Genomic DNA, 13320 nt, shown 5'->3' with positions numbered 1-13320 from the left:
TCCTTTTCCAATCAATGTCTTAGGACAAAAAAGAAACCTCCCAGAGTTTCACTGACCTGTAATGTTCAGAAGGCTGTTGAATGTGTGTGAAAAATTAAGGGCTCCTTTTACTAAGCTGCGTTAGCGTTTTTAGCGCATGCAGCATTTTAGCGCACGCTAAACCTGCGCTACGCGGCTAGAAGTAACGCCAGCTCAATGCTGGCGTTAGCATCTAGCACGCGTGGCAATTTAGCGCACGCTATTCTAACGCGGCTTAGTAAAAGGAGCCCTAAGTGTTGAAAAGTACGGTAATACATTCTTAAAGTTAATTCAGATACAGTATATATTTGTATAGAAATCAGTTCTCCCATTTATATATTAGATCCTCCTGTATAAATTGATATACAAGACGAGGGATTCATATATCCCAGAAAAGCCAGAAGAATAAAGGAAAAAGTCTGACTGTATATTCTAGAAGCAATTATAATCAGAGAAGCCAAATTGTTTTTATCCTTTATAAAACATAGCCATATGTCCCATGGCCCTCCTGAACAGATTTCCCTACTCTAGCCCATAGTGCAACGTCAGTTTTTCTCTTATAGTTTTAATAGTTGATAGGAAAAGAGTTATTATGCCTTTGATATATCGCTTTTCTGTGGTACAACCAAAACAAGTTATTCCACACTTTTCTTGACACTTTCCGTTTCATATCATTGAAATGAAAAGTGTCACGAAAAGTGTGGAATAACTTGTAAGTTTCACGGCTCCACATCATTCTCTTCTTGGTTGGGCTGAGAAATTTTCAGCGGCCCCTCAAACGGAATCCCCCTGAAGGAAATACCTTTCATATTATTTTCTTTTCCTTTACAGATGAATCCTTCATTTTCCCCTGTGCTTATTCTCTTTGCATTTGCTTGCCCTCACCACATTTATGCCTTTGGAAATGGAAGAGTCGAAGCATCCTGTTTCAACATGGAGCCAAAACATCATTCAACTGCCCAAACATCACCCGTCCCATATAACATCACCATAAGTCAAGAAACATACAAAGCAGGAGACCAAATCATAGGTAAAGAGAAAAACTGTCTTATTATACTGAAATCTCATTGGAAAAGTAGAGGAGTCTGGGGATGTTTGTTTTCCTTTTATTCATATTTTATTCATATTTTCTTCATCTACTCATATTATTGAGAAATTATTTACTTTGCCCAAGTACATTATTTTAAGAATAGGTGGAGGGGCATAATTGAAAGGGACGTCCGTTTACGTTCATCTCGCAAGTCGTCCAAAGTTAAAAAGAGCCCAAGACACATTTTCGAAAGATACATCCAACTTTTTTTTACTTTCGAAAATCGTCTAATTATACGTCCTGCCGATCTGATTGTCCAAGCCGCTAAATCGTCCATCTTTATACCACATTTCCGTCCAACTTTCCGTCCAAGTCCAAAACGCCTAGAACAAGCCCTGTTGGACATGGGAGGGGTCTGCAAAGTGAAGGACTGTACACCCAGACATGCCACCTAAATAGTGGGGTACCTTAAAGGGCACTGCTGTGAACTTCACAAAAAGGGTGCCATAGCTTTTCCTCACTACAGCTCCCTTATAGGTGATGGTGAGTCCCCCAAAACACCTCCAGAATCCCCTAGACCCACTTATGCCCTTATGGCTGCAGAAGCTACTTATATGCCAGTAAAAAAGGGTTTTGAGGGGTGTATAGGGCAGTGCACATGTTTAAGTATCAATGCAGTGATTACAGGGGCTAATGGGCATGGGTCCTCCTCTCTATGGGTCCCTAACCCACCCCCAAGATGATTTAAGCTGCCTCTGGGCTGGACGACTAGACTTTCCTATGCCAGGCAGCCAGATGATGATGGTCTGGAGACTGAAATTTAAAGTTGTGAATAAAATTTTTATGGAGGGGGTTGGTGATCACTGGGGTGATGTGTGGGGGGTCTGTGTTATGTGTTTGCAGTGCTTATCTGGTGAGTTTAGGTGGGTTTTTGTGACATAGACCATGTTTTACATGATCTAAGTCACAACGTCCAAGTTCCGTCTAGGCTCTGTTGTTAAACTTTCGGTTATACATGCTGTACGACTACTAAGTCTAAGCCAGCCCACGTCCCGCCCAACTCCCGCCCTCAACACGCCTCCCGAAATGCCCCGTTTAGCTTTGGACGTTGAGCGGCACTATGAAGGCCTAGGTCGTTTAGAAATACGTCCAAAACCCAGTTTTATTATCGGCGCTTGGACGTTTTTGAGAGATGTTCGTCCAAGTGCCGACTTAGGCCGGTTTTTGGACGTTTTTCTCTTTTGATTATGAGCCCCATAGTTTCTAATCCCTGGCTTAAAATTGTCCCCTTCACAGCAGTTAAATACAGGTGCATGTACATTTCCAGCGCCATTTTAGACAGGTCACAAAAGTAGGAATTGAGACATACAGGTCGGTGCATCTCAATTTTCACTTGTATTTTAGAACAGAATCTGCTCTTTATATATTTATTTATTTTTGTGCAGTATAAGCATTCGAAAAACATAGAATATAGGCATTTAGGGGTCATTTTACTAAGGTCTAACAATTAGTGTCTACTAAATGCCATACAGCTCATATGTATGCAATCAACTATGTGGCATTTAGCACACACTAATCACGAGTATGCACTAAATCTATTAGCGTTCCTTAGAAAAAAGACCCCTTAGAAAGTCGGCATATAACCGGTTATTTTTCTAAGCCCACACTTTTGAGGCTGCTTTCAACTCTTACCTCCCACTCATTCTAAGATACCTATATCCATCCTTCCATTCTCCCTGCAAGAAACTCCCCAACCCCTATATGTCCTGTCTGTCTGTCCAAATTAGATTGTAAGCTCTTCTGTTAGATGTACAGTGCTGTGTATGCCTGTCAGCACTATGGAAATGATAAATACCATGTTTCCCCCAAAATAAGTCACTGTCTTTTATTAATTTGAGGCCCAACAAAGGCACTAAGCCCTATTTTCGGGATAGGTCTTCTTTTTTCATGTACAATGAGCATCTCTCCCTTCCTCTTCTCCACCCCAATTGTTCCTATTTCATTTCTCTCCCCCCACATATGCAGCATCTTTCCTCCCCTCTCACCCATACCCTTGTGCAGTGTCTTTCGATCCCTCCCTACCATCCCCCTGTGCAGCAGAACCCTTGCAGCTTGTATCCCTCCCTCCCCCGCTGACCCTTCCATCTCTCCTGCCAACCGTGAGACCGAAATACTGTACCTTGTAACAAACGGCAGTGTCTCAGCAATGTAGACAGGCTGTTGGCGGCCTTCTCCTGCCTGGGTGCGTGTGGTGTGTTGCTGATGGCATCATAGGTGATGCAGCAGAGGAACGCCCAGGCAGGAGAAGGCCACAAAGCAGCCTGTCTACATTGCTGTGATGCTGCCGTTTGTTACAAGGTACAGTATTTTGGTCTCATGGTCAGCGGAAGAGATGGAAGGTTTGGCGGGGGTAGGGAGGTCAGCGTGGGGACATGGGGAAGTGCTGCTGCCGATGACTAGGGCTTATTTTCAGGGGTAGGGCTTATATTAAGACCTCTCCCCCAAATCATGCTAGGGCTTATTTTCAGAGAAACATGGTAGTAGTAGGGTGCATATGCTATATATGAGTGTACTTTATAAACAGCTTAGATGTAAGATATGGATTATACACTAACAGGATCATAACCAAAATATTTAAACATCCAAAAACCAGCCTAAGTCTGCACTTGGACATCCTAATAGCCAGCACATCCAAGAGCTGATAATCCAAACTGACTTTCTGGACGTCCAGCAGTGTAATCAAAGCTTTCCCGGGACATACTAAACGGAACTTAGACACCTGCAGTTAGATCTGTTTTAGTTGTGTCTAGGTACCCCAAAGCTACCTAAACTGACCAGATAACCACTGGAGGAATTTAGGCATGATCCCCCTTACTCTCTCAGTGGTCACCGACTGAAGCTAATAAATAGCTATACTACCTAAGGCCGATATAGACTGTGGAATCTCATTCTATGCATGTGGTCCTATACAGTGTTTCTGAAGCAACCAGAAACTTTTTTTTCAAAAGGCAAATGTTTTAGAATCTGTTCCACATTTCTAAGATAGCTCACGTTATTCACGCTATATACTCCCATGAGAAATGGGAGTTAACACTGCCTTTTACTCAAGGTAAGGGCTGGGTTAAGGAGAGTATCAAACAACATGAGGGAAGAAGGGGCAAGTTGGACTGGAAATCTGGACTAAGCCAGATGCTTGAGGGAACAGCAAGGTACAGTTTTCAGCAGGTAAGGCCAGTACATTGTATGATATGTTGCAAGAGAGCAAGTGATGGGCAATGATGGAGTACATAAGCAGTAAATCATGGGAGTTGCTGAGGAGTACTTCTATGATTAAAGGTGCAGTTGCAGTCCTGGAATTAATATGTCTGAAATAATGAATAGTGTGTTGCAATTGTGAACCTACTGCCAGAATTTAAGTGCAAATATACATATATGTCCACAATTCACCATCAGTGACAGCTTGAGAAGGCAGACTTCAACTGACCTGGGTAGGGGAGAGAGAATCCTGCAACTACCAGCTGCTTTGAAAGACTGATCCAGGCAGCTGAGAGTCAGTTGGAGCTGGGAAGGATGAGGATGTAATCTTAAAAGACATCATCAACATCTTCTCTCACATCAGGCAGTATTATGGGATAAAGATGTGGAACAATTGCTTACGCCTCCTACTTAGGGGGAATTTAGGAAACACCTAAAAACATATCTGTTCCTGAAGAATTTAGGCAACTGACCTGTACAATTTTATTCCACAATAACTGAGCTCTAGAGCTGTTAATTCACTATCTTTTATCTTTGTTAATTCTACTCAATTTGTAGCATCTTTTAATCATTGTAAACCGCATACTTCATGGTCCTGCGGTATATAAACTGTTGTTATTATTATTAATATGAAGAGCTAAAGCAGTATAGACAGGAAACAGACCACATACAGCAAACAATGCAGACAGCAGACAATTTATTGAATAATAATAATAATTTACTTTTATATACCGCCATACCCAGAGCAGATCAGTTAAAGATATGGCTACGTTAAGGCTAACTCATTTTACCACATTCTCCGGCAACAAATTCTAGAGTTTAATTATACGTTGTGTGAAGAAATATTTTCTCCGGTTTGTTTTAAATCTACTACTTAGTAGCTTCATCGCATGTCCCCTAGTCCTAGTATTTTGGGAAAGAGTGAACAAGTGATTCACATCTACCCTTTCCACTCCACTCATTATTTTATAGGCCTCTATCATATCACCCTGAGTCATCTGTTCTCCAAGCTGAAGAGCCGTAGCCACTTTAGCCTTTTCTCATTTTTGTTGCCCTTCTCTGTACCTTTTCTAATTCTGCTATATCTTTTTTGAGATAAGATGACCAGAACTGCACACAGTATTCGAGATACGGCCGTACCATAGAGCGCTACAAGAGTATTATAGCATTTTCATCTTTGTTTTCCATTCTTTTCCTGATAATTCCTAACATTTTATTTGCTTTCTTGGCAGCCACCGCACTTTGAGCTGAGGGTTTCATCAAAGCTTTCCCGGGACATACTAAACGGAACTTAGACACCTGCAGTTAGATCTGTTTTAGTTGTGTCTAAGTACCCCAAAGCTACCTAAACTGACCAGATAACCACTGGAGGAATTTAGGCATGATCCCCCTTACTCCCTCAGTGGTCACCGACTCCTTCCCACCACCCAAAGATGGGTGGAAAAACAGTACATTCAAGGTTTGCCATCACCTGATCGCAGCAGGGGAATCCCCATCAATCCTCAACAATGCCACCTAGATCCTTTTCCTAATATTCGTCATGCTCCATCCATGGCAGTGTTCAAATCCAAGCTAAAGGCCCGCTTTTTTGAAACTGCTTTCAACTTTTAACCCCCCACTCACTGCTGTCAGATACCTATATGCACTGTTTCATTTCATCTAGCATAATCTCCCCAAACCTGTAATGTCCTGGCTACATTAGATTATAAGCTCATCTGAGCAGGGACTGTTTATTGTATGTTAAAATGTACAGCGCTGTGTATACCTTTTCAGTGTTATAGAAATAATAAATAGTAGTAGCAATTAACATAGAACCCAGCATCATGTAGCTATAGGTCGGGTTCCTCTTTCCCATATGCATCACTTTGCACTTACTCACATTAAATGTCATCTGCCCTTTTGATGCCCAGTATCCCAGTCTCACAAGGTCCTTTTGCAATTTTTCACAATCCTCTTGCGATTTAACAACCTTGAACAACTTTGTATCATCAGCAAATTTAATTATCCCACTAGTTATTCCCATCTCTAGATCATTAATAAATATCTTAAAAAGCAGCGGTCCCAGCACAGACCCTAGAGAAACCTTCTCCATTCAGAATATTGACTATTTGTATTTTGTTTATTTATTAATCATCTTATACAAAGCGAAGGACAAATGAACAGACATAATAAATACCATTACAAGCAACAAACCATACAAAAATACAATAAAAACATAAAACAGTCAACAGACTCATCTTCAACATACACAGCATCCTCCCCTACTCTCTGTCTTCTGTATTTCTTTTTTCTTTATAACTTCTTACTTTTACAATCAAGCAAAATACAACTTGAAAAAAGATCAAATACTTCACATTAGAAACAAAATCCTAATAAGGAAACAATACTATTTGGTTATTTAGTCCACAATATTAATAGTAAAGAAAATCAACAGGCAATTATCCCTTAATGAAATTAGCTTACATTATAGGGAAGCAGTAATACTCTTCATTACCTAAAGCCGGTAAAGCAAGTTACACATCATTTGATTCAATAAATTCTACCAGCTGTTTGGGTTAAAAAAAAAAAAAAATTCTTAGTTTGATAGGTAACTAAACATTTTACTGGACATTTTAACAAAAATATTCTTCCTAAGGCCAAGATTCTTGGCCTCCATGCCAAGAATTCCTTTCTCCGCCTCTGGGATTTTTGAGACATTTCTGGAAATATATGAATTTTAGAATCCCAAATCTGATCATTTAAGTGTCGGAAATACAATCATAGTATAAATTCCCTATCACTTTCCAAAGCTAAGGTAACTAACAGGGCTCTCCTTTCTGTTACAACCTCCAGCGAGCTCTCCCAAAAAGTTGTTAAGTCCATATCCACCCATTTATCTCCTTGATTCTCATTAGGAGTAGAAACTCCTACAGGATTTTTTTTATCTGAAGGTAATTAACTCTGACAATACGAGGTAAATTTTCTGGTGGAATACTTAGCACTTCTTTGAGGTATTTCCTAACCATCTCTATAGGAGAGATCACAGGGGATTTAGGAAAATTTAAAAGTCTCAGGTTATTTTTTTCCCAATTGGTTTTCAAAACTCTCCATTTTTCTTAAAATATAAGTTCTTTCCTTCACCAATTCAAACTCTGTCTGTTTTATTTCAGAGAGTTTTATCTCCTGCTTCTCTACTTTTTCTTTTAATTGAGTAATAGTCAGTCCCTGTTGTTCCACTTTGGAAAAGATAGTCCCATAGTCAGTCGATAATGTAGAAAAAGATAACTTTAGATTAGCATCCATAACTGATATGGCTTGCCATAGTGCCTCCAAATCTATCTTTGCGGGCTTTTCCAACACCCCATCATGGCAACGTCCGCGCACTTCTGGGTGCCTCAAGCTGTAGCCACTACCTTTAGTGTGCCCCAGCTCCAGAAAGTTTGAGAGACACTGCCCTAGAGACATATATTGAGCTCCTATTATCGTCGATAAATTTTCCGTTGCTATTAACAAGATCACTTTCAAATATCTCTGAACCATTTCCACTGCTGACACAATTGGAGATTTTGGAAAATTTAACAATCTCAAGTTATTCTTCCTCTGTTTATTTTCCATAAATTCCAACTTTTTTCTGAATTAAGGCTCTTTCTTTAATAATCTCTACTTTTAAAGTCTTAATTTGTTTAAGCTGCTCTTCATGTCTTTTTATCATTAAATATATTTTATTGAGCAAATACAATCAAAATCAAGAACAAAGAACAACAAAGTAGCTCAAAATTGTATACAAAAACCATCCAACCCCACCCATCCCCCCATCCTTCCCCTCTCACTGATGCTAAACAAAATGAGGTAAATAAAATATTAATACCCTAACAGTTCAAAAGGCCACCGGAGATAGTGTAGACCAAAAAGGCTCCCAAATCCGTTGAAAAGCCCGTCCAGGCAAGGAAGAAATGTCTTGAACATTTCTCCGCTCCCAAGAAAGCAACGTAATCATTTGACTACGCCAAAGGAAATAGTCAGGAGCTTCCGCTTCCATCCACTTAATCAAGATGCACTTGATAGTCACCACAGCCATCCAGCGGAAATATGCAGAGGCCCCAGGTCTACGAGGATGAAAATGCAAGGAGGATCCAAATAACACCAAGGCTGATCTTTGAACTGTAATGTTCCAGATGTTATCCACAAAAAGAAAAACAGCATTCCAAAAGGTCTGTATAGATGAACAGGACCAAAACATGTGGCCAAGATCAGCATCCGGAGCACCACAACGCCGGCAGTCTGCAGTCAAACAGAGTCCCGCCAAAAAAGCTCTCCGAGGAGAAATATATAGGCGGAGAGTCAATTTAAAGTGTTGTTCCCAAAAAATGGCATATTTACTATACATAAGCAATTTTTTTAATAGCATTCAAAATTTCTTCATCAGACAATTCCATATTCAAATCTCTCACCCAAGCACCCCGTAATTTCAAACAATCAAGCATAGGGGACTCGTCTTTCAGATGTCTATGATAAAATTTCAACGGAACAGGCTGTTGGGAACCAAATGTAAAGGCCTCCATCAATAGTTCTCGACAAGAGGCCGAAAGATGAGTATTTGACAAAGAAGAAATGTAGTGGCGAATCTGAAGATAGGCAAAGACATCTGTACAAGGTAGAGAAAATTCCTCACAAAGCAGATCAAAAGATTTGATCAGACCCTCATCATCAACTAAATGAAACAAAAAGTGAATCCCCTTTGCTTCCCAATGTATAAAGCTAACATTGTCCACCCCAGGAGGAAAACAGGCATTATGTCTTTTTATACTTTCACCTGGCTCTTGTAACATTTCTCCATGGATATTTACCTTTGAGTTGATAGAAGCACAATCAGATTTCACTATAATTACTGCTTTTCTGAGATTGGAGTCCATGATTTCAATAGTCTCCACAGTTCGTCCATATTGACTATTGCAGGTTTTACTAACTCTCCAAATTGCTCGTTCTCTCTCACGGAAGGCAGGATCTCTCCAGCCTTCACAGTGAGTGCCGGCTGCCACTACATTGTTGGGTGAGGTAGGGAGGGGGGTTGTCAGGACCAGCTTTGCTGCTTCGGGAATGCAGGGGAGGGAGGGAGAAGGTTGTCAGGACTGGTTCTACTGCTCTGGAAACTGAGGAAGGGAGGGGATTGTCAGGACTGGCTCTGCTGCTTCGGATAAGGGAGGGAGGGAGTTGGGGGAGGGGAGAAGAGGGAAAAGAAAGGAGGGTAGAAAGGGGAAGAGAAAGTGGAAGATAAAGAGGGGAAGAAGATGCTGGACCTACAAGTGGGGGTGGGAGGATAATAGAGTGAGATGGGAAGGGATAATGGAGATTCTACTGTATATATATATTCCAGGAATCATTAGAAAATCAAGTAGAAAAAAAGTAAATAGTTTGGCTAAATAAATATCCACCACTTGCACTTTGGGAGTAATCCTAAATACCTAACATTCTGATGCAATCAATTGCCTTCTAAAGCACACACCAAGTGAATTGGTTCTTGCTGTATTATATGAATCAATACAATTTGACAGGATAAATTCCACAGTTCTTCTTAGTTCCATCTGCTAGATATTGCATTTGAAAGCAGAGAGGCAACCAGGAGGGTTCCGCTGCCCATGAGGTAGAGCACTCCTCGGCACCTACAAGTCAGGCGCTGTTTATAGAATCTGGATTTAAATGCCTAAGGCCCAGATACACGATGCTGTTTTTTTTAGGCACCCAAGCTCAGTGAAAAACGCCATTTAAACGATGTTTTAAACTGATTTTCAAGGAGCCTAATGGCGCCTAAAAAAACAGCATCAGAATCGCACCTCTGGCAAAAGTAAGCACCAGATATGTAGGCCAGAGTTTTCTAGGCCTACATTTCCGGCGCCTACCTTTGACATGAATCGCGCCTCCATAAGCGTTTTATGGTGCCTAGCACCACTTCCGGTGTTAGCCAGGTCTACAGTGGCGTTAGGCACTGTGCTTTACAATGCCTAACGCCACTGTAGGCGTGGCTAACACCGGAAGTGGTGCTAGGTGCTATAAAACGCCTATGGAGGCGCGATTCACGTCAAAGGTAGGCGCCGGAAATGTAGGCCTAAAAAACTAAGAAACATAGAAACATAGAAACATAGAAAGATGACGGCAGAAAAGGGCTACAGCCCATCAAGTCTGCCCACTCTTCTGACCCACCCCATCAAGTCTGAGTGCTAATGACCCAGATCCTTAGCTCGACCCCCATAGGGATCCCACGTGGATGTCCCATTTATTCTTAAAGTCTAGCACGCTGGTGGCCTTGACCACCTGCACCGGAAGTTTGTTCCAGTGATCTACAACCCTTTCTGTGAAGAAATACTTCCTGGTGTCACCATTAAATTTCCCTCCTCTGAGTTTGAGCGGGTGCCCCCTTGTGACCGAGGGTCCCCTGGGGAAGAATATATCGCTTTCCGCCTCGACACGACCTGTGATGTACTTAAATGTCTCAATCATGTCTCCCCTTTCTCTACGCTCCTCAAGAGTGTATAGCTGTAGTTTGCCCAGTCTTTCTTCGTATGTGAGACTCTTGAGTCCGGAGACCATTCTAGTGGCCATTCGCTGGACAGATTCAGCTCGAAGCACATCTTTTTGGTAGTGTGGTCTCCAAAATTGCACACAGTATTCCAGGTGAGGTCTCACCATGGCTCTGTAAAGCGGCATTATGACTTCAGGTTTGCGGCTGATGAAGCCTCTATTGATACATCCCAACATCTGCCTTGCCTTGGATGAGGCCTGCTCCATCTGTTTGGCAGCCTTCATATCAGCACTGACGATTACTCCCAAGTCCCGTTCTTCTGAAGTCCTAGCTAGTGTTTCCCCATTTAAGGTGTAAGTTTTGCATGGATTTCCGCAGCCGAGATGCATGACCTTACATTTCTTAGCGTTGAAGCCCAGCTGCCATGTCGAGGACCAGTTTTCCAACGTGATCAAATCCTGCGTCATATTATCCTTGAGATTGCTTTCACTTACTATATTACACAGTTTGGCGTCGTCGGCGAACAATGTTACTTTACCCTGAAGCCCTTGGGTCAAGTCCCTTATGAATATGTTGAAAAGGGATGGTCCCAGGACCGAGCCCTGCGGCACTCCGCTAGTCACTTCCGATGTCTCAGAGAGGGTGCCGTTGACCACCACCCTCTGAAGTCTTCCACTCAGCCAATCGTTGACCCATGCAGTTAGTTTCTCACCTAACCCCATCGACTTCATCTTGTGCAATAGTCTGCGGTGTGGGACACTGTCAAAAGCTTTACTGAAATCCAAGTACACTATGTCCAGAGACTCTCCCGAGTCTAACTTTCCCGTCACCCAATCAAAGAAGCTGATTAGATTGGATTGGCATGACCTACCCCTAGTGAATCCATGTTGACAGGGATCCCTTAGGTTCCCCTCGTCCAAAATCGTGTCTAGTTTACCTTTAAGTAAAGTTTCCATGAGTTTACATACTACTGATGTGAGACTTACTGGTCTGTAATTTGCAGCCTCTGCTCTGCAACCTTTTTTGTGCAGAGGAATGACGTTGGCTGTTTTCCAGTCCAGGGGGACTCTCCCCGTACTTAGGGAGAGATTGAAGAGTACTGCTAACGGTTTTGCCAAAACATCGCTTAGCTCTCTGAGCACTCTTGGGTGCAAATTGTCCGGTCCCATGGCTTTGTTCACCTTAAGTTTTGACAGTTCACTGTAGACATCAGCAGGTGTGAACTCAAAATTCTGAAATGGATCTTCCATGCTTTGCTTCATTTCCAGCCTTGGCCCGTGCCCTGGTGCCTCGCAGGTAAAGACCGAGCAGAAGTAATCATTCAGCAGTTTGGCTTTATCGGAATCTGTTTCCACATAATTCCCGTCTGTCGTTCTAAGGCGTACTATCCCATTTGTGTTCTTCTTCCTGTCACTAATGTACCTGAAGAAGGACTTGTCCCCTTTCTTAATGTTCTTCGCTAGAGTTTCTTCCATTCGAAGTTTGGCCTCCCTGACTGCTGTTTTGACCGCTGCAGACTTTGTCTTGTATTCAATGTTTGCTTCCTTCTCCCCGGTGCGTTTGTATAAGAGAAATGCTCTTTTCTTCTCCTTGACGCGGTTCGAGACCTCATCAGTGAACCATTTGGGTCTCTTGTTTCTTTGTTGTTTATTTACCGATTTAATGTAGCGGATAGATGCCTCATGAAGGGTCGACTTCAAGGTTGACCACATAGCTTCCACATTATTAGTTACTTCTTGAACCTGTAGTGTCTGATGAACGAAATCTCCCATGCGTGCGAAGTCAGTGCCCCGGAAATTGAGTACCCTTGTTCTTGTTTGAGATCTAGGGAAGCCTTTCCTAAGGTTAAACCATACCATGTTATGGTCACTGGTGGCTAGCGTTTCTCCCACCGAGACCTCCGAGACGCTTTCCCCGTTCGTAAGTACCAGGTCCAGGATGGCCTGGGCCCTAGTAGGCTCTAGCACCATTTGTTTGAGCTGTACTCCCTTCATGGACGCTAATATCCTCCTGCTATCACAAGTTGTCGCTGAGAGTGTGTTCCAGTCTACATCAGGCATATTGAAGTCTCCTGATAGAACAACATCCCCCCGCAAGGTGATATTCTCAATGTCTTCGATTAATTCTGCGTCTTTGTCCTCCGATTGTCTAGGAGGTCTATATACCACACCAAGGTATAGGCATTTTTCTCCGCCTCTGGCCAGGTTTACCCAGATAGATTCCCCAGTATACTTGACATCCGTGATCCTGGTTGTCTTAATGTTCTCTTTGATGTAAAGTGCTACCCCTCCTCCTAACTTACCCTCTCTGTCTTGGCGAAGCAAGTTGTATCCTGGTATAGTCATATCCCACCCATGAGAGTCCGTGAACCATGTTTCGGACACAGCCACTACGTCTAAGTCTGCATTAACCATTTCTGTTTCCAGTTCTAGAAGTTTATTCCCCAGGCTGCGTGCGTTAACATACATAGCTCTCCACTCTTGGTGTTTACTAAGCTCCTTATGAGTTAAGGTGTCTCCTA

The 13320-nt window shown here is 42.3% G+C and overlaps 1 protein-coding gene across 1 annotated transcript in view; it reads left to right on the top strand.

Annotated features, from left to right (window-relative positions):
* LOC117346939 (putative ferric-chelate reductase 1) overlaps positions 1–13320 on the top strand; it is a 50752-nt gene that overhangs the window by 15923 nt on the left and 21509 nt on the right. Inside the window, exon 2 of the mRNA XM_033917228.1 lies at positions 850–1048. Within this exon, the coding sequence (XP_033773119.1) occupies positions 850–1048 (199 nt within the window). The remainder of the gene's footprint in view (positions 1–849; positions 1049–13320) is intronic.

This window comes from Geotrypetes seraphini, chromosome 12 (assembly GCF_902459505.1).
Source record: "Geotrypetes seraphini chromosome 12, aGeoSer1.1, whole genome shotgun sequence".
Taxonomy (NCBI): domain Eukaryota; kingdom Metazoa; phylum Chordata; class Amphibia; order Gymnophiona; family Dermophiidae; genus Geotrypetes; species Geotrypetes seraphini.
This window is presented reverse-complemented; position numbering and strand designations above follow the sequence as displayed.